Source organism: Polyodon spathula, unplaced genomic scaffold, assembly GCF_017654505.1.
Source record: "Polyodon spathula isolate WHYD16114869_AA unplaced genomic scaffold, ASM1765450v1 scaffolds_1288, whole genome shotgun sequence".
Classification (NCBI taxonomy): domain Eukaryota; kingdom Metazoa; phylum Chordata; class Actinopteri; order Acipenseriformes; family Polyodontidae; genus Polyodon; species Polyodon spathula.
In genome coordinates this window covers 1816-23893 of record NW_024472771.1, presented here as the reverse complement: position 1 = coordinate 23893, position 22078 = coordinate 1816, and the positions used below count along the sequence as shown (strand labels likewise).

Below are 22078 nucleotides of genomic sequence, written 5' to 3'. Positions count from 1 at the left end.
AACAGCTTTCAATATTCAGCTTTCAAAAACTATATATAAATCATGGGCTCGGTACAAGATCATTGTAACTTCAGTACTGATTGCAAGTAGGTCTCATCCACAGGAACACTTTAAAATGCTGGCATGTCAGAACTATGATTTACAGTGTTTCTGCTCCCAGTCAGCAGTTTATATTGGTGTATACAGTACACTCAAATGCATCAGTTAAAAAATAAAATTAAAAAAATTACAAATTTCAAACCAGAAACACTTTTTTTTTTACAAATGTAAAATTAAGAATGTAAAATGTATCAATTGTCATTCCCAATTAATTAATTTAAAAGGTGCAGCTTCATAGCTTAAAAAAATATAGTCTTCAAAAAGTATAAATCTATATAGGGCATGCACATTCTGCAATCGGGTGTTGGTGCTTTTTAGGCTTACAAAAATCAACCTTAAAAGAAAAACACACCCTGTTGAAATGGCATAGATGTCATTATTGAACCTATAAGACAATTACAAAATTGCTTGACAGCTGTACCTGAGTGTTGTTTTAACTTACAGACTTTCATTCTTCCTTCAAAAAGAAGGGTGTGAGTACATAGCAGGCCCAGCAGTAGTAAAGCTTTACCAATATTTCAGCTTTCAAAAAAATATATATAAATTCATGGGCCGGTACAAGATTCATTGTGTAACTGCCGTTAATGATTGCAATGTAGGTTCATCACACGGCCACTTTAAAATGCTGGATGTCGAACTATGATTACCGTGTTTTGCTCCCATCAGCAGTTTATATTGGTGTACAGTGACCTCCACGCAGCAGGTTAAAAATAAATTAAAAAAATTACAAATTTCAAACCAGAAACACTGTTTTTTAAATGATAAAATCGAATGTCAAGGTATCCTGGATACAACAGTACAGACATCTGTGTATATATGCTGGTGGCAATTATCCCCCTCCCATCACTTTTTTGTTTAGCAGAATACATTTTGTATTAACAGTACACATTACAGAAAATGGTGCTACTATACAACAGCTTAACTTACAAAGCCACATTTATTTTTCTGGAGAAGGATTTCAAAATGGAAATGAAAACTTGCATTAGTCCCATTGTAGTGATCAAATCATTACAGAATGTGCCCAACACTATATTACATCATGGAGTCATTCCTTTTTGTCATTTTCCACAGTGCTTACAAGGCTGAATGCTAGACGATACATATATTAAGTGTATCTCATCACTAACTCATAAATGAACTTTTTACCAATCCTAAAATAAAACATTTACTGTATTTCAACTTTGTGCCACAATGGTTTTAAAAACACTTTCTCTGACACAAAACTTTTTTTTTTCTGTTCAATTATTACAATTTTTTTTTTTTGGTTTAAAAAGATAAAAATTTTAGAAAGCTATAAAAAAGGTAGGCATAAAATTGAATCAGTACTGCCAATAAAACAAAATCAGAGTATTTCTTATCAGTAACTCAGTATCTGTTTTGGCGCCACCTGCCATCTCTGGAATCTTCCCGCCTGTTGTCCCGGCCGTGGGTTCGGTTGTTGTTGTTGTTCTTCCAGTTGTCGTGCTGACCCCTGGCGTGCCTGTCGGACCCAGACCCACGGCTGCACTGCTCGTTATCCTGCTGGTAGTGATGGGAGTGCTGCCTGTGCACACGCTGGGGAGAAAGGTCCTGCCAGCTTCCCCCAGAACCACCCTGCCTGTGCAGCTGCCCAGATGCTTGGTACCCAGGCTGTATTAGAGGAGACACAGCTCCATTTCCCTGCTGCCACATGCTGTACATCTGCAGAGAATGCAAAGAGAAGAAATTGTGAATGAATCTGCAAACACGTGCATTTATGGACTATGCATAGGTCATCTGCAATCAATGTCACACCCACAAAACATCACAAATCCCTGTATGCAATTTGTGCTTTCTGACCTTAAATGCTTAAGATGACAAGACTCACCATAGCTTGTCTCTGCAGGCTGTCCGGCGATGAGAAAGAATGCTGGAGCGGCTGTGACGGCGTGTAGTTTTGATAACCCACGTCCATGCCTCGGTCAAACCTGTGGTAAGAATCACACTTTTAGGATGCCCACTGTGTATACATGTAAATATTATTGTGTTTGGTATTTCAATAAAACTGGTGTCCCAGTCCCGTTACCTTTCTGGATATTTGTGTTAAAAGTAACATTAGCATTATTATTATTAAAACTTTATAAATATATTGTAGTACACTGATTCACTTTTATAATTTTCAAAAGCAATAATGGCTTTTATTTTGTATTGCAACTTCATGTTCTGTATTGACCAGTACAAGCTACACAGTTGTTGTATGCAAATATGCACAAATGACTCCCTTTTTTTTATTTCCAGAACTATTAACTATCATGAGAATTCACAAAATTTAATAAGAGTGGCATACCTGCCACCCTGTGGGACAGGAGTATTTGATGGGCTACTGTTCTGTGAATGTCCTGGGCTGTTTGAGTCCTGATTTCCATGGGAACTTCCTAAAGGTTGGAGAAAACATAGATAATTTCAACATACAGCAAATAATTTATTCGAGCTTCATTACCAGGTAGAAACACGTGACTCATTCCGAAGTTCCCGTTACTTTTTTCTAATTACACACACACTTGTAACATTGCTTTGACTTGAATCAGACACGGCTTTCATTACCTGATCTGAACTGAATTTTTATGGGTCTCCCAAAAAGCCGCGTTCCATTGAGAAGTTCCATTGCGTAAGGCACTGAAGCTTCATGCTTGAAGTTCACAAAAGCAAACATTTTGGGTTTGCCATCTTTCTCCTTAGGAATTTTCACATTAGTCAGAGGACCTGCCTGGAAATAAACGAGTTTGTAGGAAGACCGCTTGTTAGTGTTCGGCAAACAAGAAATAAACTAATAAGCAACGCAATCACAGTCAACTGTCTCTTTTTTTTGTCACACAAACACTGTCTATCTTCCGGAAGTTGCTTTTTGTGCAAATTAAAAGTGTATCGTGATAAACAAAAACAAAATATTACTCGTGCTTCTAAATCTGCGCGTTTCATTCCTGAATACAACATTTCTTCAATTCAAATCTGTAACTGTAGAATAGTCAGTCGCTGTCAAGCGGGAGTTTTCAAATCTTTCGCTTCAATTGTATGATAGTAATGACATGTTATATACAGTAAAAATGACTAATTCAAATGGCTTGCCTCAGATTTGCAAATGGTTACCAGCACAAGCCTAAACACCTCACCCCTCTCTGTACCTGTAAGAACAGCTCAAAAAGCAGCTCCTCTGTCACATTAGAGTCCAGGTTTCCAACAAACAGAGTTCGGTCCGCTTCGTGAGACGTTCCCATTTCTTAAACCGCGAAGAAATCGAAACGAAAAGCCCCAAACACGAACAAACACGACTAAACTACGAGGCGTACTTTCAACGAAACAAAAACCAGGCCTCTGTCAGAGCCTCGCTTTGAGTCCGGGTTGCTATGCCCCGCAAGCCTCGTTCTGGCGGCACCGATTTTGCCCCGCAAGCCTCGTTCTGGCGGCACCGATTTTGCCCCGCAAGCCTCGTTCTGGCGGCACCGATTTTGCCCCGCAAGCCTCGTTCTCACTGCGCGGCGTGTCTTTAATACAGTGTTACCAAAGGCTATTAAAACTCAAGGCACTGACTATACAAAGAATGCCTGTAGCAAGTTTACTGAGTCGATATGTACAAGCACTTTATGCGTTCAATGCTGTATAGTACATTATAAATATTTAGGTTTTTTTTTTTTTTTTTTAATTTGTCTCCTTATACTAATTACATATAAATGTGCAATAATGGTATACTGCAGATATGGTGTTATAATGTGTTTTCTTGCATGCAGGAACTGAAAACAAAATAAGGCACATTGGAATGCATGCTATATTGCGAGCTGCGTTATATTACAGTCCCTGTGTTTCATGAAGCTTGTACTGTTACACATTGGTACTCTGTCTCTGATACCTGAGTACTTACAATGATGATTCCACATTTCATTTATTGACAACGCATTGATGATCAAATTTCACATCAGGCTCCAGGTAGGAAAACACTGATCACATGATGCGTTCCACATCGCCTTCTCTTTTTTTACGACAGTTCATGTCGGAAAACGGCGGGGATGATTGTGTGCATGGGAACAGCGTGGAAGAGAATCAGAGCTGGAGTCAGACCGCTCTTCTCCACTGGTACTAACGCCTGTCATTGTGCATTTAGACTCACGTTTTCACCTTTTAACGTGATCGCTCCCAGAGGACTAGAAGAAGCCGCGGCATTGACGACTGCTGCATCCCGGCTGCGCCCTGCTGTCACCTCGATACCGAAAACCCCGAGGCTCGCCTGGGTTGCGTTTGATCGCTTCCTCGCAGTATCGCCAGCCAGCAACTTCAGTACAGCGATGACAGATTCAGCAGCCTCCACCAGGGAAAGCATGGCTCAGAGGCTGGTTTGGGTGGATCTGGAGGTAAGCTGTATTAAAACCTGGAATGGGTAACTGCTATGCAATAGGAGTCATATTTTCATCCCTGCAGTTTTAAATGGAGGTGTCTTTGCTAGACCACTATACTGTGGCGCCCCACCCCTATAATCATCCACGGCAGTTTTAGGTGAAAGGGAACCAGTGAATTTTTGATTATTAAACCTGGCAATACTGTTTAGTGTAATGTTCTTTACTGGTACACGAGTACAACGTAAATGTGTTACATATGCAGGGGTTTTGTTTTGTTACAGATGACCGGACTGGACATTGATAAAGATGAGATCATTGAAATGGCCTGTCTCATAACAGACTCGGATCTCAACATCATTGCAGAGGTAGGCCTGAATTACCCGTTAGCTCTCAGTCTGATTGTATACTCTCTGTGCCAGCCACCCACCTATTGACCAGCACTGTGTGATGCATTGTCTTGCCTCATGTGACTATCAGGGGCCGAACCTGATCATCAATCAGCCAGATGAGCTCCTGGACGGCATGTCAGACTGGTGCAAGGAACACCACGGAGAGGTAAGCGCGCCACACACTGCAGGCTGGCTGCTGAAAGCACGGAGGAATCCGGCACATCATTTCAATTCTGATGTTTGCTTTTAGAGACGTTCTTGCAGGTGTGACCAAACCCAGCTTCTGTCTATCCCCCTGTTCCATATGTGACCCAAAAATACAATTAAAATCCAATTCAAGGATGGAAGTAAGGCTCCGATTGCACCCACTCCAGGTTTTACCACGAGCTTGATTAGCCACAGTGCATCAAAGCTCAGGTGTGTCTTATTAAAATCACAGTAAAACCAGGAATGGATCAAGCTGCTGTGGAATGGGAGTCTGATTTTCATCCCTGCTTTTTTTTTTTTTTTTTGGACTGAGGCTGGCTATGTTGTATAGGTCTTGTGTGGGATGAAGTTTATTGTTTTTGTCTCTTCTCCACTTCACCAGTCAGGCCTGACCCGGGCAGTACGGGAGAGCAGGATCTCTTTGCAGCAGGCAGAGTACGAGTTCCTGTCTTTCGTCCGGCAGCACACACCCCCTGGGCTCTGCCCGCTAGCCGGTAACAGTTGCTTTCTTTTTTTAGTGGCCATGATATTTAAGGGGCATGCAAGTTTCATCATTGTGCACCTTGATAATCCTGTCTTGAACAAGCACCCTGTCATTTTAGTCTGCAGTCTACAGAGGCTACTTGGTGCAATTGGGTTATTGTGTCGTTCTTAACTGAAGGCATGATAACTTTTTAACCCAAAACTGCCACTAGATGGCAGCAGATATCCACTCCTGTTTTTTTTTTTTTTTTTTTTTTTTTTTTTAAGAGCTAGGGATTGTTTCACAGATTTCTGGATTAAGATTGTCTGAAAGTCTGTGAAACCAACCTGTTAAGAATCAAAAGTGTGCATGTGATATGGCTCTTTTGTAAACCAAGGGAGCCTGATAATGAGACGTTGTAGCATTTAAAATGATTCCATGTGTTGCCAGTCTCTTCGAGTGATAACAAAATAAGCCAGTGTGTTCTTGTAGCTCTTTACTTGTCTCGATGCATTGAAACTGGAGAGCGTTCATTTCTGTTCCCGTCTTTCCAGGAAACTCTGTTCATGCGGATAAGAAGTTTTTGGACAAGTACATGCCTCAGTTCATGCATCACCTCCACTACAGAATCATTGATGTCAGCACTATCAAGGAGCTGTGCAGGTAAACCAAGGCTGTTCATGACCTGTACTGAAGACCTGGCTTTGAGGGTCGTCTGAACAAAGCAGGGGTGTGACGTTGCAGTGAAATCACATACCTGGATTTTGACAGTCAAAGTAAAATATTCTCAACACAGTGAAACGGGGACCAGTAGTGATTTGTAGGGGTCAGTTATGGCTAAACAAACTGTGAGAACGCTGTGTTCACAAAGTTCTGCTTCACACACACACACACACACACAGTTAGGAAAGATATTTAAAGATATTTTCGTGAGAAAAGCTACCTGAATCTGCTGGTGACAGACTAGCTCCGTACCCAAGCTTCTCCCAGAGGATGAGGTAATCGACTACTGTCTGATTTCTGTTTCTAACTGGGTGCTGCATTGTTGTGTCTAACGATAACGTTTAAGCTATATGTGTGTAACTTTTATTGGACTCCTTTACAGACAATGGGAACCCTAATAAGAGGTAGGAAATTCAGTTTGAAAGCATTAAGCAGTGTTTAGCGTTTCTTTAACATCTCTCTCGCTCTCTCTCAGACGCTGGTTTCCAGAGGAGTATAATCTAGCACCCAGAAAGCAAGCTTCCCACAGGTAAGGCTTCGGAACAGTTTTGAGTTTCCACCAGTTTGCTGGAGCAGTTTCTGACTGGGTGGGTTTGTTTTCATTCATGAATGTTGTTTTACTCCTTTCAGTACATTATATTGTATTTTGTTTTAATTGCATTACAGCACCAGCTGTCAAAAAGTTTCTCTAATTAAAATTGCTGTAATGTCTCAATTGTTGCTTTTGGAAGAGTATAGCCATTCAGTACTGTGGCCCACATCCCTAATGCTCTGTATTTCCAGTCAGAGCATTGCAGATGTACTGTATTTAATTCTAGTTGCAATCTTACGCTATTATGAACATCATCAAAAGGTGCACCAGGGGTCAGCTGCTTATCAAGGTGATGTCATCATTAACATTGACCACAAGGGGGATTCTGAGCAGCGTTGGCTCAAATGCAGGAGTTCTGCAATGGGATGCATTCTGTCTTCATTCCAACGTGGAATGGGAAACGTTGCACGGAATGGAATTTCAAATAGCTAACTGCTGCGCATATGGAAATGATTTTCATTGTGGGCCATGAGTAAGATGCATTTAGTGAACAGATTGAAGCCACTTGTGCGCAGTGCTAGCATACTATTGGCTGTTCTTTGTACAAATAACTTTCTGCAATCCCATATTTCTTAAGACTGAATATTTATTTTCTCTCTTTGCGATTTTTCACTTGTATCTATACAAATGGATTTGCATGCTTTACACAGGCTCTTACAGGTTTTACTGTCCTTGTCATGCGTCTCTGATCCGTTGTTTGTGTCCTGTGGAGCGACGGCTACATTTGCATCCTTGTGTCTTTTAGAGCATTAGATGACATCCAGGAGAGCATTAAGGAGCTCCAGTTCTACAGGGAAAGCGTCTTTAAAACGAAACAGAGGCTCGTGGAAAACGGAGGGAGCGGCAAGACGGTGAGCTGAGGCCAGGGCGACCGGCGCGAGGAAATCGGACCACCCTGTTTGGAATCGGCTTGAAATGGTCTGTTTGCACAGCGTTCCTCTGGCACTGAAATCAGCGACGCCCTCCCTCGCTGTGACAGCGTACGGCAGCGTTAAACAGGCTGCATCACGCTCAGCTTCTCTTCCTTGTTTGTTTTATCATTTGTTCAGAGAAGACGTTCGTTCAGTTTCTGACCACAGGCTGTGTGCCCTGGAGATTTCTAAGTTTTGCTTCTTGTTTTAGAACACATCTGCTTTAAAAGAAGATACCCTTCCCCCTTTATTCCAAAATAAATATATTAAGTTCCTCTGGTTTTAATCTCTTTTTTTTTTTTTTTTTTTTTTTTTTTTTTTTTAAAAGCGTCACTGCGATTGGAGCTTGCTAAAAGTTATTGGTTAAAAATAAAATGTTATATCTACAATTTTCTCAGTGGCCACTAGGTGTCAGTAGCACTGCAAAATTCAAATTCACTTTCTGGTTTAAATGGAATACAATGTAAATTCTAGATTAACTAAATCAGTAAGAGACAGCACGGTTTAATTGCAAAGGTGCACATTGTTTATTTTCCTTTTATCTATCAGTGTCAAGTGGCTACCTGTACAACTAGCAATTTAGTTTCGATGCAGAGAGAGGCACTGTAAGAGACAGATTAATTGCAATTGAATATTTTATTACAAATCAAACAATAATAGTTGAGCTATTGTAAAGATATACAATTTAATGGTGAAGGATGTATTTACATGATTTTTAAACAAAGAAAGACAATGTAAATGACAGTGTGCAGTGGATACAATGGTGTGCCCCTTATAATGATGTGTTTATTTAGACAGTACCCTGAATAGGATTGTCAGCCTGGCAAAGTGAATATAGTAAACGACACTGCAATGCCGACTGTATCTTTCCACGCTTTATATTTCCATGTGTTGAGGGGTTAGTGCAGTGAGTAATATCAGTAGTCCCATTATTCCCTTTCTAATGTATCATTTCCATGCACTGAGGAACATCCACCTCATCAGCACACTCTTGCATGTCTTAGTGAAGTACATTCCATTGGATGCGCTGAAGTTCTTCAACAGTAAAGTAATAGCTTAGTGCTTTATAATTGGAAGGAGAGGCGCACTTTCTCTGATGTCCCTGGTATGCAGTGTCGGGGGGGTGAATTGCTGTTTTTCCATTCCAATTCCTTTTGTAAAATCGATTTCGGATGCCTTTAGAAGGAATTGGTATTTTAGAGGTGTTAATAATTATGATTGTTCGGCTCTTTCACTAGAAGCCAGTTCAACAGCGACTTCAGTGTAAGGAATCTGTTGCCGCTGGGAGGAGCTCATTTTAACAGACTCCTGCTAATTGCAACTTTGATGTGTTGGAATTGATTAAGAGGGACATGGAATTGACTCACAGCCCTGTTGGGATGGGAAAACATTAGAATATACCGATGTGGTACCATTCCACCATATGATCATCCCGCTGCTTATTACAGAAACGCTGCATTGCCAGAGCGGTGCCGTTTCACTTCAAGATCGTTTACCGAGGGATACTGGCTGACAGATGAACCCAGTTTTCAAGTAGCTGCTGTGACAATACACTATGGAACCTGCAGCACAGGGGGTGGTCTAAGTACCAGAAAGCAACAGCAATGCTTATACAGAGGTGGATTTAAAACACCTTCCTATGTGAAGATGAAAGTGTAATACCAGCATAGGGGACCAGTGATACTGCTGCTAATGCAGATTTCAAAAACATAACTAGCTACCTTACTGTTCCTCTGTTCTACTCTGTGAAACTGGCTGCACGCGTACTTGGCCACCTGGTGGCGCTGTTTTCAATGAGAAAATGTAAGAAAAAAGAAAATGCCTCAAGCAGTTCTACTGAGTCTCCAGATGACAGAGAAAATAATATTTCACTTTTGTGATAAAAATTGAGAACAATGCGTTCCCCGGTGAGCCCGTATCCACTCGGATTAGGTGGAGAGATGTCCTGGAGTTCTCCGCCGGGAATACATCACCAAAGAGCTTCCCTTTAGGCTGTTACACAATCAGTCACTCTTAACATTTCCTGGCATTTTACCCATCAAATCTCTCTTCAAGGAATAACAAGACTGGCTGCTGGGGAGCAGAGGACAAGACTCTTGCTTGTTATGTTCAAGACAGGCAGCCCCAGAGTGGCACAGTGGAAATGAGTGCCAGCCTGCAAGTTGCGTTACATGACACACACACACACACACACACACACACACACACATTCCTGTACTCTCAGTCCTCAGAAAGCGCATTCAATAAGACCGTTTCTATTCATTATTTTGGAATGTAACAATTAACACCAGAATTCAGCAGCAAAAAATATTAGCTTGCAAGCGTAATCCAATTTGAAGCTACAATGTATTTAGCTAAACCGTTGCTTATTTATTGGATTCAGCAGAATTGGGTGCAGCAAGCTTTACTGATGTTAAAGTACACAGTACATGCATTTACATCTGTAAGACACGTCTGGGGCTGCTTTATGGGTTACACTTAACTTTGTAATCTCCTGCACATTCAGCACGCTCCTGATTTAGAATCACAGGTACACTATGGAGCTGCGCGCTACACTCCCCTTCAGTTGTGCCTGTATGACCAGTAGACATGCATGTAAGGAAAGACAAGCCTGACAGCTACAGGCTTAAACCTAATTACAGTCCTTATTATATAAATATGCTTTTATTGCAAAAATTTAGCAATCCCATCTAAAGAATGATCACGCTGAACAGCAGTCTGCCATGCTTTTCACACGCTTACCTTTACCATTATTTTGAAGCATGCTTTCACTGCGATTTACTACACCCTGCTCTCACCGCGGTATATCGCAAAAGACAAGAAGAAACATCTAACAGTGGAATCCTAAAATATGGACGGCACACGCGACACGTTTTTCTTTAAAACCTTCGGTTCATACCGCAGTATTGCGGCATTCAAATGGACCCATGTGGTTTTTCTGTAGTGTGACGTTGCAACATTTTGTGGTGTACATGTATACCCAGCTCGTCACACAGCAACACAAAGCAAAGTGACGGACGATCGTCGGCCAGGTGCATTTCTTTGTAGCTGACTGGAAGGTGATGAAGAACAATCGAAAGCTGCACATGCTATGAGCAATGTCCAGACTCTGCGGTGCATCCCTTAAGCCGATGTGCAAAGTCACGTGAGGCCGGGGGCTCGATGTCTTTCTAAGATCGCTGTGGGTCGGTGTGGAATGCACAAGCTGCCGTGATTCCGGCGCTGCGTGTGAGTGGATCTCGGTGTGATCTTCCACAGTCCTCCAGGGAGACTCGCTAAATGCAACATGAAACGCAGTGTCAACAGTTTGACGCGCTGGCAGCAGGAATGTCTTTGGTTCTATATTCAACTAGACGTTATGTAAGGTAACGCTTTGTATAATAATTACATGTCACATTTTTTTTTTTGTTGTTTGAAATACTCGGCTGTTATCCCACAACCCCTTAACCAAACTTAATGATCAGTGTTTTCCCTTTTAACCCCCTACTCTAACAGAAAAAAAAACATGAAATGATTTAATACTGATGGAAATTCATACAATAAAACTTAATGGAAATGTGTATGTCCGTTTCCAACAAGGCTGTAGTAAGTTGCTTTTGGGGCTGACGGGATGAGGGCAAGCGGTTTTCCGAATTCCCTTTTAAATCCCTTCAAAGTGTCTAGCAATGATCCCTTTATTTCAGTTCCTATTTCCGTCATTGAGCAATATTACGTCTCTTTGTAGATTAACAATGATCCCTTTTCTGCAGTTGATCCCTGCTCATGTTTTTCTGAGTTATATTTCCATTACTGGACCCTTATCCCTTTGCTTCGTGTCTTTCCTACACTGTTTGGAAGGCTCTGGACTGCGCAGGGATCATCACTGGGGTGGCTCCCATTCTTGCCAGGGTGGCGTCGCTGACTTTGCCGGTGTCTGGCTCCGGCTCCGGTTCCTTGCTCACCACCTGCGAGTAGGTGGGTGGCTCTCCGTTTTCCTTGAGGGTGGCTGCAGGGCGGGGCCGCTGGCTGCGGGCGGCTCTGTTGTGCACGATGGACTGTGTGGAGGAGGCTCCCGATCGAGAGCTGCCAGATCTGGAGGAGGTGGACGAGTTTGGCTTCATCAGTTTAGCTTTCGGGGCCTCAGCGTCCTCCCTGCACGCAAAAAAACAAAAAAAACAAAACAAAAAAGAAAACAAGATTTTACCAAGACCAGGGCTGCTGTCCATGCTGTCGCCTTATTCAAATAATAACTAGAACGCAGTAAAAGATGTAGTTAGTGTTAAGCAGAGCTTACCCTACCAGCGCAATGTTTCACCTGGTTTTGTTGCGTATAAACAACGGTTAATTTTCAAACACAATTTAAAAGGAGGATTTGGGTTGTTCTGGTCCCGGGAGCAAAGGGAGAACACAAATATTTTCTTGATAGCCTAGGCTGACCATATGACTTCACGTTCATACACAGTTTAGGGTTTCTTTTCTTTTTAAACTCACATAGCAATGCATTCTGGTAAGTGTAGTCCTGCTTCTCTTAAAGCTACCTGCGACAGGTAAAAGGTACCAGAATGCATTGCAATGTCAGTTGAAAAGCCCGCAGCGTCCCAAACTGTCCCTGTGAACACGGAGCCACCTGGTCACCCTGTGTTATGACAGCTCCACATGAACACAGAAGTGTGGTGCAGGGCGTGCCTGCAGGTACCTGATTTCGTTGGGTGTCTCCTCTTCCTCGTATTTCCTCTTCTCTTTCTTGCGCAGGACCAGCCAGACGATTAATAAAACGCACAGGACTCCGAACACAACGCCCACCACAATCCCGGCCACCACTCCCACACCTCTGACATCTGTCAATAAAACAGAAACATCCCCGGCTTGAGCCGAGCTGTGATGGGTACGGTGAAGTGCAGCAACCGGGCACGCACATACACTGGCAGCCCTGGTAAAGCACAGGCAGGTGCGCTTACATCGTGTGGAAGGAGTCAAGCATAACACCTTTATTTTTTTCTTAATCTCAAATGTATTTTGATGCTGCGGTCATTTTATCATGCTTAAAAGGAAATGCAAAGTGTACACATATTTCAGGCATGTTGGGGGGGGGGGGGCCTCAATTCTAAGGGCCTTTTGATTATTAATACCGGCGTTGGGGTCGTTTTGCGTTACACTGGTCCGACTGCACAAGGTGAGCTACTTGGTACTTATTAAAATATCATAATGCAATAGTTGTTGTCTAAGAATAAGCTGTAGTTATTGTTAATGCTTTTGATACGTTTTTATATTGAAACGGGGGTTTAAAATGCGATCGTTGAAATGTTCTCTTGTTTTTATAGCGTATGTGCTTTTATTTAGTTGAAACTGATCGAATTGAAATGCGTAACAGTATTGTGAACAGTGTTAGTCATTTTAAGTGAAAAAGTGAAAGTAAAAAGTTTTATTTTACTGTTAAGCAAAACAAAAATAATTAAGAAAATTTAAACTTTGAATATCATACTTAAAGAAAATACTGACTATTTAAAAAATACATTTATTTATTTAGATTTGTTCTATTGTGGTCATGGTACTACAGCGAACAGCGTCTCAGGTTTACAAATGCGCAAGTCTGGAGTCATTATGATATATTTATTTTTTTACCTTAATGTAAGGGTAGACCTGGCCATGTGAAACTCGCACTTGCGGGTGGTTAAGTTATTATAATAATCTTTATATAGCGCCTTTCATAGTGGACCACCAACACAAAGCGCTTTACAAGATACTAGGGTGTGTGAACTATGCGTCAGCTGCAGAATCACTTACAGCAACGTCTCACCGGAAAGATGGAGTACAAGGAGGTTCGGTGGCTTGCTCAGGGTCACACACAGTGGCTGAGCTGGGATTTGAAGCGGGGACCTCCTGGTTACAAGCCTGTTTCCTTAACCACTGGACCACACAGCCTCATATGATGTGTTGTATGTGTTTGACACTGCACCACATGCAAGTCTGCTTTCAGCTCATACTCACAGTGAATAGTGACTTGGATAATACAGCTGTCCTGCCCAGCTTCATTGCTGGCAGTGCACTGGTAGGTTCCTGTACTGTCCATGGTCAGGTTCCTCAGAATGACGATTTCAGGGTGATGCAAGTCTAAAACAAACACAAAGAAACCCCAAAGAGCTGCTTATCAACATATCTGTATCGTTCAATATTTCTGGGATTGACTGTCAGGTAAGAGAAGGTTACTGCTTATTTCAGGTTAACACTTATGTGTTTTATAATATGACTGAAAAGATGACACCCTTGTTATGTAAAGTAAGCAGTGCTTTTATGATTAATTTAATAATGACAGCAACAGCTATGACATGCAGTAAAGTGTCACCACTAGGTGTCTCTGTAGTGCAGTTCTTACCAATGCGTGACTGTGGGGGCAGATAGCTCTGGCTGTTCCCGTTCTTCGGGACTCTTTCCCATTTGTAAGTGATGGGATCGGTGCCATCGGCCGACCCGCACCCCAGTGTCACATCGTTCCCCTCCAGCAGCTTCCCTTCAAGCCAGCATCGGGGTTTGGAAGGCTTGACTGGAGAACACAAGCACAAAAATAAATATCGCAGAGCGTTTCGGGCACTGTGCAGCCGTGCGCCCAAAACTGCTCAGAATCACAGAGCTTCTTGACAGCTTTTGTCTACTTGTTTGATTCAAATGAAATCGCAGCCTAGATTTACAGACCTTGCCGGAATACAGCAACGGCACAGACATTTTTCAACCTAGTAAAGCTGGACCATTTCACAGGTCTGACAGTTCCAACGATAAGCTTGGACACACAGCAGGGATTGAAATAAGACTCCTGTTCACCCATTCCAGGTTTTACTGCGAGCTTGATTAGCCACAGTGTATAGGTAACAAGCTTGGGTATATCCAATTAAACTCGTAGTAAAGCCAGGAATGGATCACACTGCTATGCAACAGGAGTCTTATTTCCATCCTTGCACAGGCATGCTCATGCTAATGTTGTTCATTTGTTGTAATGGAAATCCATTGTTTTACGCTTGTGCTGTTTTGTAGAGTAGGCTACTGTCCTTTAGCAGTGTCTTATCTGCTTGCTGTTTTGTGTATCGCTCTTTTTCTTCTCTATAACATCCTCCTGCTCTCTGAGTGTCTTGCAGAGGTGTCCTTTCTAATCCCTTTTCAAAGTGAATCGCTGATCTGCATCAATGGGTTGTTTCAGTAAGCATGACCAGTTGCAGTGTCTGGAAGGGTTTAAAAGCATTCTTCAAACGGAGAGTATCCTAAGAGGCATGCTAGATTGTCTTTGCTTTAAAATCCTTTTAAAGGTTTTAGATGATTGGGACCAAGCAGTGAAGAGCTGGAGTGTGTGTTTTTACTATTGAGTCATTCAATCGGAGCACAGCGCAACGATTACTCATAGCACCGCAGTTAAGTTATGTACATTGCTCGACATACAAATGCATTATACATGTTATTGACAAGCCCTACAGTAATTGAAGGTTTCTGTGTAGCTGTGCAAGCAGATTTCTGGCAATGCTTCAGTTACGGCATTTCCTTTCTAAGATCTCAAGAGGGTATTGTACTTCTCTTTGTGCCCCACTTACAAAGAATTATGCTAAATATTTAAACTAGAGAAATATGAAGAAATAGTCTGTACAACATATATATATATATATATATATATATATATATATATATATATATATATATATATATATATATATATATATAAATATATGCAATAAAGGGACATATGTACTAAGCTTTTGCTGAAAATAGAATCTTACTTTTTTATTATTCCTTTTAGAGAAAAAACCTGTGCAATTGAGCAGAAGTGTTTGTAAATGTGCCCTATAATAAAAAAAAGGGCTGTTTTACCCAAGACTATGAGGCTGATGGGGTTCCAGAAGTACTGCCCCCCGTTCTTCACTTTGCAGGTGTACTGGCCTGAGTCTCTGATCTTAAGGGCGGAGATCCTGAGAGAAGCGTCTCCTGTCAGGTAGTCCGAGGCGAAGGACACCCGGCCCTTCTGGTTGTCGTTGAAGTTGTCGTACACCAGACCTCCTGTGTATGAGATCACCTGGGGGACAGACAGCAGAATGCAAGTCAGATTTTTTTTTAAATCATCCATAAAGCTGAGGAAGAAAACAGGTTTATTTAGATTAATTTATAAAAGCTGTTCATCCTGCATCGTGTCATTTCCACAAATACTTTTTCCCATCAAAAAAATGAATTGAAATGTTTCTAAAAATATATTCCCTGCCCTGTGGTGCTTTGTAGAACCTCGCAGCTCCAACACCGTTAATAGTGCAGTGCCAGAGTCATGGAAGCAGAGAAAACTCAAAGCCAAGAAAGAAGAAGGATTAAAGCGTAATCACGGAGCAACAGAACTGGGAACCGCTGAGAGTGACATCATGAGTCTGTGTGCCCTTTAAGTCAGTGAATTAGAGCAGTCCTGCATATTTCAGACGTGCCCTGTCTCTTTACTGGTGATCTTGGCGCACATGCTCTGTGGGGCATTACAGATGTACCCATGTAAGTCCCAACAACAGACCGTTACTTTACTGTGATGCATTCAGCAGCATTACCTGCGGTTGTCGGCACCAGAGCATTACTGCAACTAGAGGCATTCAAATGAAAAAGCTGCAGTTTTAAGTGAAGTTACTCATTAACATACATAAGCCCGTGGCACTGAGGGGATAGGTCTACTGCCCTGAATACACGCCCAGACTGGATAAAAATAGTAGACGCTTGACTGGCTGCTTGTGAGCCCTCTGCCTGCTGAGCCAAAAAATTAAAATAAATACATTTGGCAGCTTAGGTCTAAGCTATCCTTGTCTTCAAATCATTTGAGATTTCCACTGTGGGACGAACGTAACCTCGTGAATGTTTTGCAGCCGGAGCCTGCACACTCATCGGCGTTCCCCCTTGGATTGGTTTAAAGGTTTGCCCCTCCTGTGTTATGTTTAAAGTTTTTGCAAGTTTTTCCGTTTTGTACAGCACTGTGAGGCAGAGGCATAAATCCTAAAAAGCAGTCCTATTCTGTTGCTTAAAGCTGGGAAAAAAGCAGCGTGCAAGTCACTCAATTCCTAAAAGCAAATGTCCTTTGAAAATCATAGCATCTACTAATGCCCTATCCTTGATAAGAAGGTATGCTAACTCTTTTGGTTTGATCTCAGGATGCAAACCTGCATGTCTATCAGAGGTTCCTGTTTGTTCTGCTGGGCACCACGAGGCAGGTGCTTCAGTCCCAGTCTAACTGACTGATAATGGAGTCAGCGCGGGAGTCCCGCGTGGTGTTTTTAATAAAGCAACCTTACCACTTTCTGGCTCTGGTCGGCACCCTGCAGCAGCCACTCGATGTCCAGAGTCCTGGAGTCCAGGTGCCCCAGCTGGTGCTTGCAGGGCAGGCTTACGTCCGTCTCCGCCACCACCTTTATCTCTGACTGAGTGCTGGCAGCGAGGACACTCGCAGCAACTGCAGGGTAAAGAAATGGGAATTGCTTTCTTGAGATTTCCTGGGACAAAAAGAAGCACCCAGGCAACATAGCCAGAGGGCTCCACAGCCCCCTACGCATTGGTTTGTAATGGGGCATCTTTTCAGAAAACACTTATTCTAAAATAGAAAACCAATATAAGCCATCTATCATAGATTTAAGGATAACACATTTATAAAAAAACTCCATAGTGTACAACACACAGCCATCTATTCCCCATTACAAATGTCACATTTTTTTAATACATTTACCATGTGAGAGGCCCTAGTTCTGTAGTCTGTTTTGTTCCTGGTTTGAACTTGTCCTCTGTGCTTTCAGGCTCTAATGCTGGAAATGGTGCTAAATCTCACTTTCATCCTGCCCTGTGATGCAGACGGGACCTCTTGCTTAGCCTTCAGTTCACTTCTCACTTGTGCTCAAGACTCGCAAAGTGCATTTCCTCTGCTACCCAGTCGATAAACTCTGTCCCTGTTTTGGGTCTCCGTGGCTAACACTGCACGTTATCACATCATTTTTTTGATGCTGTATTTACAGAATCCTTCCTTCATGTTTGCTCTCTTCTGGTTCAGTTTTCACGATTAAAGGCACCATGCTGAGTTAAGTGCACTCGTCCCAGGAGGTTCTTAAATTGTCCTCTCATGCACAGTCTCCAATCACGGTCTTGGAGGGCAATTCCACTCCAGGTTTTACAGGTTAAAATAGATTATTTAGTTCAATTGCGGTAAACTATTTAGAACAGGGTTGGAACAAAGACCAGGACTGGAAATCAACTTAGGATTGGAGGCATGGATCGGATCCTGTTGCTAGATGTTTTAGCACTACTATAAAACTAGGTCTTCGCTTATAATTGAACCTTTTTACATCCAGCTGCTGGTAAAAGTGGTTCTCCCTTGCTAACTTTTACTAGCAGACCCATCTAATGATTATTATTATTACTGTATTCAAATAAGTATCCCCTGAATCCAGATTGCTCCCCTAATTCCATGACCTAAAGAGAAATAAAGATAATGAGAGGTCACTTTGGACTCTTAATAAAAACACACACAAGCCCTACCAGAGATAGCAGGCTTGCACTGTTCCTATCTGAACTACCCAGGATAGGGATGTTTAGAATTGCAGCTGCTAATAACAGCAATACAGGCATGAGGATCATCTATTCAATAATATTGAGGGCTGTCTCTTTTCTGTTGCTCCAGACTCTAGGATAAGAAAGGGTTACATTTTGAAAATACTGTTGCAAATTATTAGGATTTAATGGTTGCCATAAAGCTATATGTGGTATAGATATGTGTAAGAATCGAGGCCATATACCCTTGGCCAGCGAATTAGATTTAATTGGTTCTCTGTCTTAAAAAGAGCGTTTGAGTTGAGTTTGACTAATTAAGTTCAGATTGGTGTGCAGAGTTGAGGCCACTGTGCCCGGCATGTGCTGAACCCACAGGAACTTGCTTTCACTGAGGTGTTTATTCCTTGTTAAGAATTCAGTCGGTGCATCAAAGCACCAGTCTTGAGCTGCTCACAGCTGGATTTGTGGGTTTTCAACTTTGAATGTTGCTTGAATAGCCAATTATGCTGGTGTCAGGATAGCCAGGTCCTTGTAAAGTACAGATGAGACCATGTAAAGCACGGGGGAGCACAGCCAAGAACAGAGTAGCATGGTAAACTTGAAAATTCAGAAAATGTGCTGTTTCTGTAACACTCATAACCTAGACAGGTCATCAGCGTCTCAATCTGTATGGTTATGGGGAAATAGCTCAGTTAGGACAGTGCCTCCTATCTAGTTTTTGTGATGCTCCATGTCAGCCAGTCTCATTTGGAGCAGAGTGATCATTATCCCACAGGCCTAGTAGATGTAATCTAAGCTAAAGGGACTTTACAATAAATAACTCGGGGGACATCTCACTGTATTTAGCAGGTAACAGTCGCTGTGTTGGACGTTGATCCTTTTTATTAGTTGAAATGATTAGCTAAAAAAAAAGCTGCCTTATTGCATTACGATTAGAGAATGTATGTAGTAAGAGTCTGTTTGAAACTGTATAGGAGTGGGTGTGTTTTGAGAGAGGATACTGCACTCTCGGGAGCAGGATACAGTGTGAAGATGTTTTTACACTGTCTGCAGAGCTGCGGATTTCTCCCTGTGATAAGCTAGCAACTTTACTGACTGCGGTCTCTAGCAGGGCCGTTCCTTACTTGTTTTAGTTTATTTCTGGATTATAAACTGAATTGTTTTTGTTCTCTCTGTGCATAGTTTTCTTGCTCATCACAAAAGGAATGCATGGTAATTAGCAGCCTGGCTGAACTGAACCCATGCTGGCTGTTAAAGTTACTGTCGGACTACCCTAGAGATTGTTGTGCTCCAGTGTATTCGGTCCCTGGTTTTTATTAGTTTAGCTGTTTCTTGTTTTATTTTAGTCATAGTAATTGTTCAGCTGCTTTCATTTGACATCAGTTTAATTGACTAACTTCAAGGTAAGGAATGTGTTGCCACTGTGAGAAGCTTGTTTTAACAGAATACTGCTGATTGCAGTTTTGATTGGTGATGTGTTGGAATTGTTTAAAGGGGAAAGGGAATTGGAAATTGATTTTCAAAAGCAATTTGAATTGAGAAAGAAGAATTCACCCGAACCCTGAGTGCGAGCTGCGAGAGTTTTCAGCAGAACGTAAGAGCATGAGAAAAGTTTGAGAACGAGAAAAGGACAGACGGCCCATCAAGGCTCGTCACTCGTCAGCACACCATTCACGCCTACTTCCAGAGGATCTTATTTATAAAGGACAGAATCCAGTCATTTTTCAAATGTTCCCAGTGTTTTAGATCCTACTTCGTCACCTGGGCGGTTATTCCCTGCATTTCGAACTCTCTGCTTAAACAAGTGCTTCCTAACATCCATTCTAAACTTGCTTCAGAGAAAAGGGTTTCATTTGAGTGTAGGAAGAATGCTGATCCCTTATAAGTCCATGTTCAAAATGTTATCAGTACAACAATAAAAAAGGAAAGAAAAGCAGTCCTGTTTTTTTCTTTCCACTTTTCTTCTGAGCTGTAACATACTTTGACGATGTCATTTACTGTATATCCCCTACATTCAGTTGTGCCAGGAAAGGGTAATGGTGTTAATGTTATTCAGTAACACAGAGTATATCGTTTAATACTGCACAATACTGTTTTTAAACCCAGGCAAGGATGTGAGCCGCACTAGGAAAGCAGACAGTTGTTTTAAGAAATATTAATCCCAAGTGTATGTTAATTTGATATGCAGTAGTTGATGATTCGAAATCTAGCCGTTTCATATTGTCAGGCCGTCATTCCTTGAATACTTGTATAAAGTACTCCTCCTCATATGGCACTGTATGCTTGCCAGATTGAAAAAAAGAACTTGCAAAAAGAAAACGACCCTTGCAATATAAATGCATACTGTATCCATCCGTATTCTGCATGGTCGCAGAGGGATATAAATAAACGTTTCTTTCTGTGTGCATTCACTATACATACATACATGATTATCTTAAACATACCATAAATATGCACAACACAGCAAAGCATTTCTCAGGCACCGGAGCAGAACTGACCCAATTCCTGGGGCAGATAGGATCCATCGCCTTTGGTTTTCGTTTCCAGCATATATAACTGTCACTGTACAGTGTTGTGCCAGCCAAGGTAAACTGCTCCAGTACGTGCATTGCTCAGCCCTACCGCTGTGTGTTAAAGCATGTACATGACCACATTTGACAGGTCTACGTAGCAAACAAACAGGATAGACGCGGTACATTACTCCCAATGCCTTGGGTTAGCGGAACACAAATGTTTCGGATACACATATCGTAGTTCAGTAAGGTTGCTTGTGGCTGCAGTACCTGGCAGACAGCATGGTCTCTGCACAGCAGAGCAGTATGCTTAACCCCAAACTGGACAAGTCATTGCAGGGAGGAAAGCTGCTTTATTTATGTAATCCTTATCCCTAGCACAACATGAAAGTTCTGCCAAGTAGCTCGTATACCAAGATTCTCTAAACTATCTACTTTATTTTCCGGAAGGAAAACGCGATCTACAGCAAATGCAGATCTACAGCAAATACAAACAATGTAAGACTGTTTATGAAGCCCCTAAACGAAACATTGGAGTGGCTTGTTTTTATTAACTGTGCTGGGTGCTTTTTCTCCTCTCTCTGAAAAACAACTGTGCTGATGACGTTTTGAAATGAGAGCAGCTGTGATAAACTAGCCCATCGTTTATGTAAAGATTTGCCTTTTTTGTGGCTGCATTTTAAAATGAATGTGCTGCAGAGGATGATGGGAGTGGTCACTCATTACAAGGTGAAGACAGTTGGGTTGGAGGGTTATGATTCAATTCCCCAGCATGTGTCTTGGAAAGATTGCTGTAATGACTACTCTGCCTAGTCTCTCCGTCTACAAACCAGAGTACCAATCCCTTCACTCCCCGTCTAACCCTGGATACTGTCTAAAGAAGTTCTTTACAGTATCATAACTGGCATGCTGTTTAAATCCAGCACAGGAACCTTTACTGGCAACCTGACAGTCTGTACTTCTAAAACAAACCTTGTTTAATAGTGCACTCCCCATGCATCACTGAGCAATGGGTCTGCTATGTGTCTCGAGTTTGCATTAAGTAGGGTGTCTACATCTTCATGATCTAACGCAGTCTCGTCTGCTTCAGACACAGATAGAGAAGGTAACATTACAATGCCACTAAAGCTGACAAATACTGTGCGTCTGACTTCACCCTTGAGGAACATGCCACAGCAGGATCATTTCCCGTTGTTTAAATACTTTTTAATTATGAATTACTCTGCATGGGGCCAGATCATTACAACAGGAACCCAGTTTCTGGTCTGTTTTTGTAGGATTAGGAGCAGACAGAGTGTCCTTTTCAACCGTGTTTACACAGTA

General features: G+C 41.9%; 3 protein-coding genes across 3 annotated transcripts; 1 reads left to right on the top strand and 2 right to left on the bottom strand.

The window, feature by feature from the left end:
- Positions 1 to 1377: 1377 nt before the first annotated feature.
- On the bottom strand, positions 1378 to 3465 carry rbm7 (RNA binding motif protein 7). The gene is made up of 5 exons (XM_041242429.1): positions 3240 to 3465; positions 2662 to 2824; positions 2405 to 2492; positions 1946 to 2045; positions 1378 to 1779 (listed from the first exon to the last, which is right to left on the bottom strand). The coding sequence occupies exons 1-5, from the start codon at positions 3330 to 3332 to the stop codon at positions 1465 to 1467; spliced, it is 759 nt and encodes a 252-aa protein (XP_041098363.1). The 5' UTR covers positions 3333 to 3465; the 3' UTR covers positions 1378 to 1464.
- A 628-nt stretch (positions 3466 to 4093) lies between these two features.
- Positions 4094 to 8005, top strand: smfn (small fragment nuclease). Its single transcript, XM_041242427.1, has 7 exons — positions 4094 to 4460; positions 4727 to 4810; positions 4923 to 5000; positions 5424 to 5535; positions 6059 to 6167; positions 6703 to 6756; positions 7565 to 8005. Exons 1-7 carry the CDS (start codon positions 4119 to 4121, stop codon positions 7677 to 7679), a joined length of 894 nt encoding a protein of 297 aa, XP_041098361.1. The 5' UTR covers positions 4094 to 4118; the 3' UTR covers positions 7680 to 8005.
- Positions 8006 to 11231: 3226 nt separating this feature from the next.
- Positions 11232 to 17197, bottom strand: LOC121309477 (CXADR-like membrane protein; the record flags this gene model as incomplete). The annotated part of the gene is made up of 6 exons (XM_041242430.1): positions 11232 to 11861; positions 12406 to 12547; positions 13698 to 13820; positions 14083 to 14250; positions 15558 to 15759; positions 17000 to 17197. Coding segments are annotated over 6 exons (1143 nt in total), but the record flags the coding sequence as incomplete, so codon positions are not given.
- Between the last annotated feature and the right edge of the window lie 4881 nt (positions 17198 to 22078).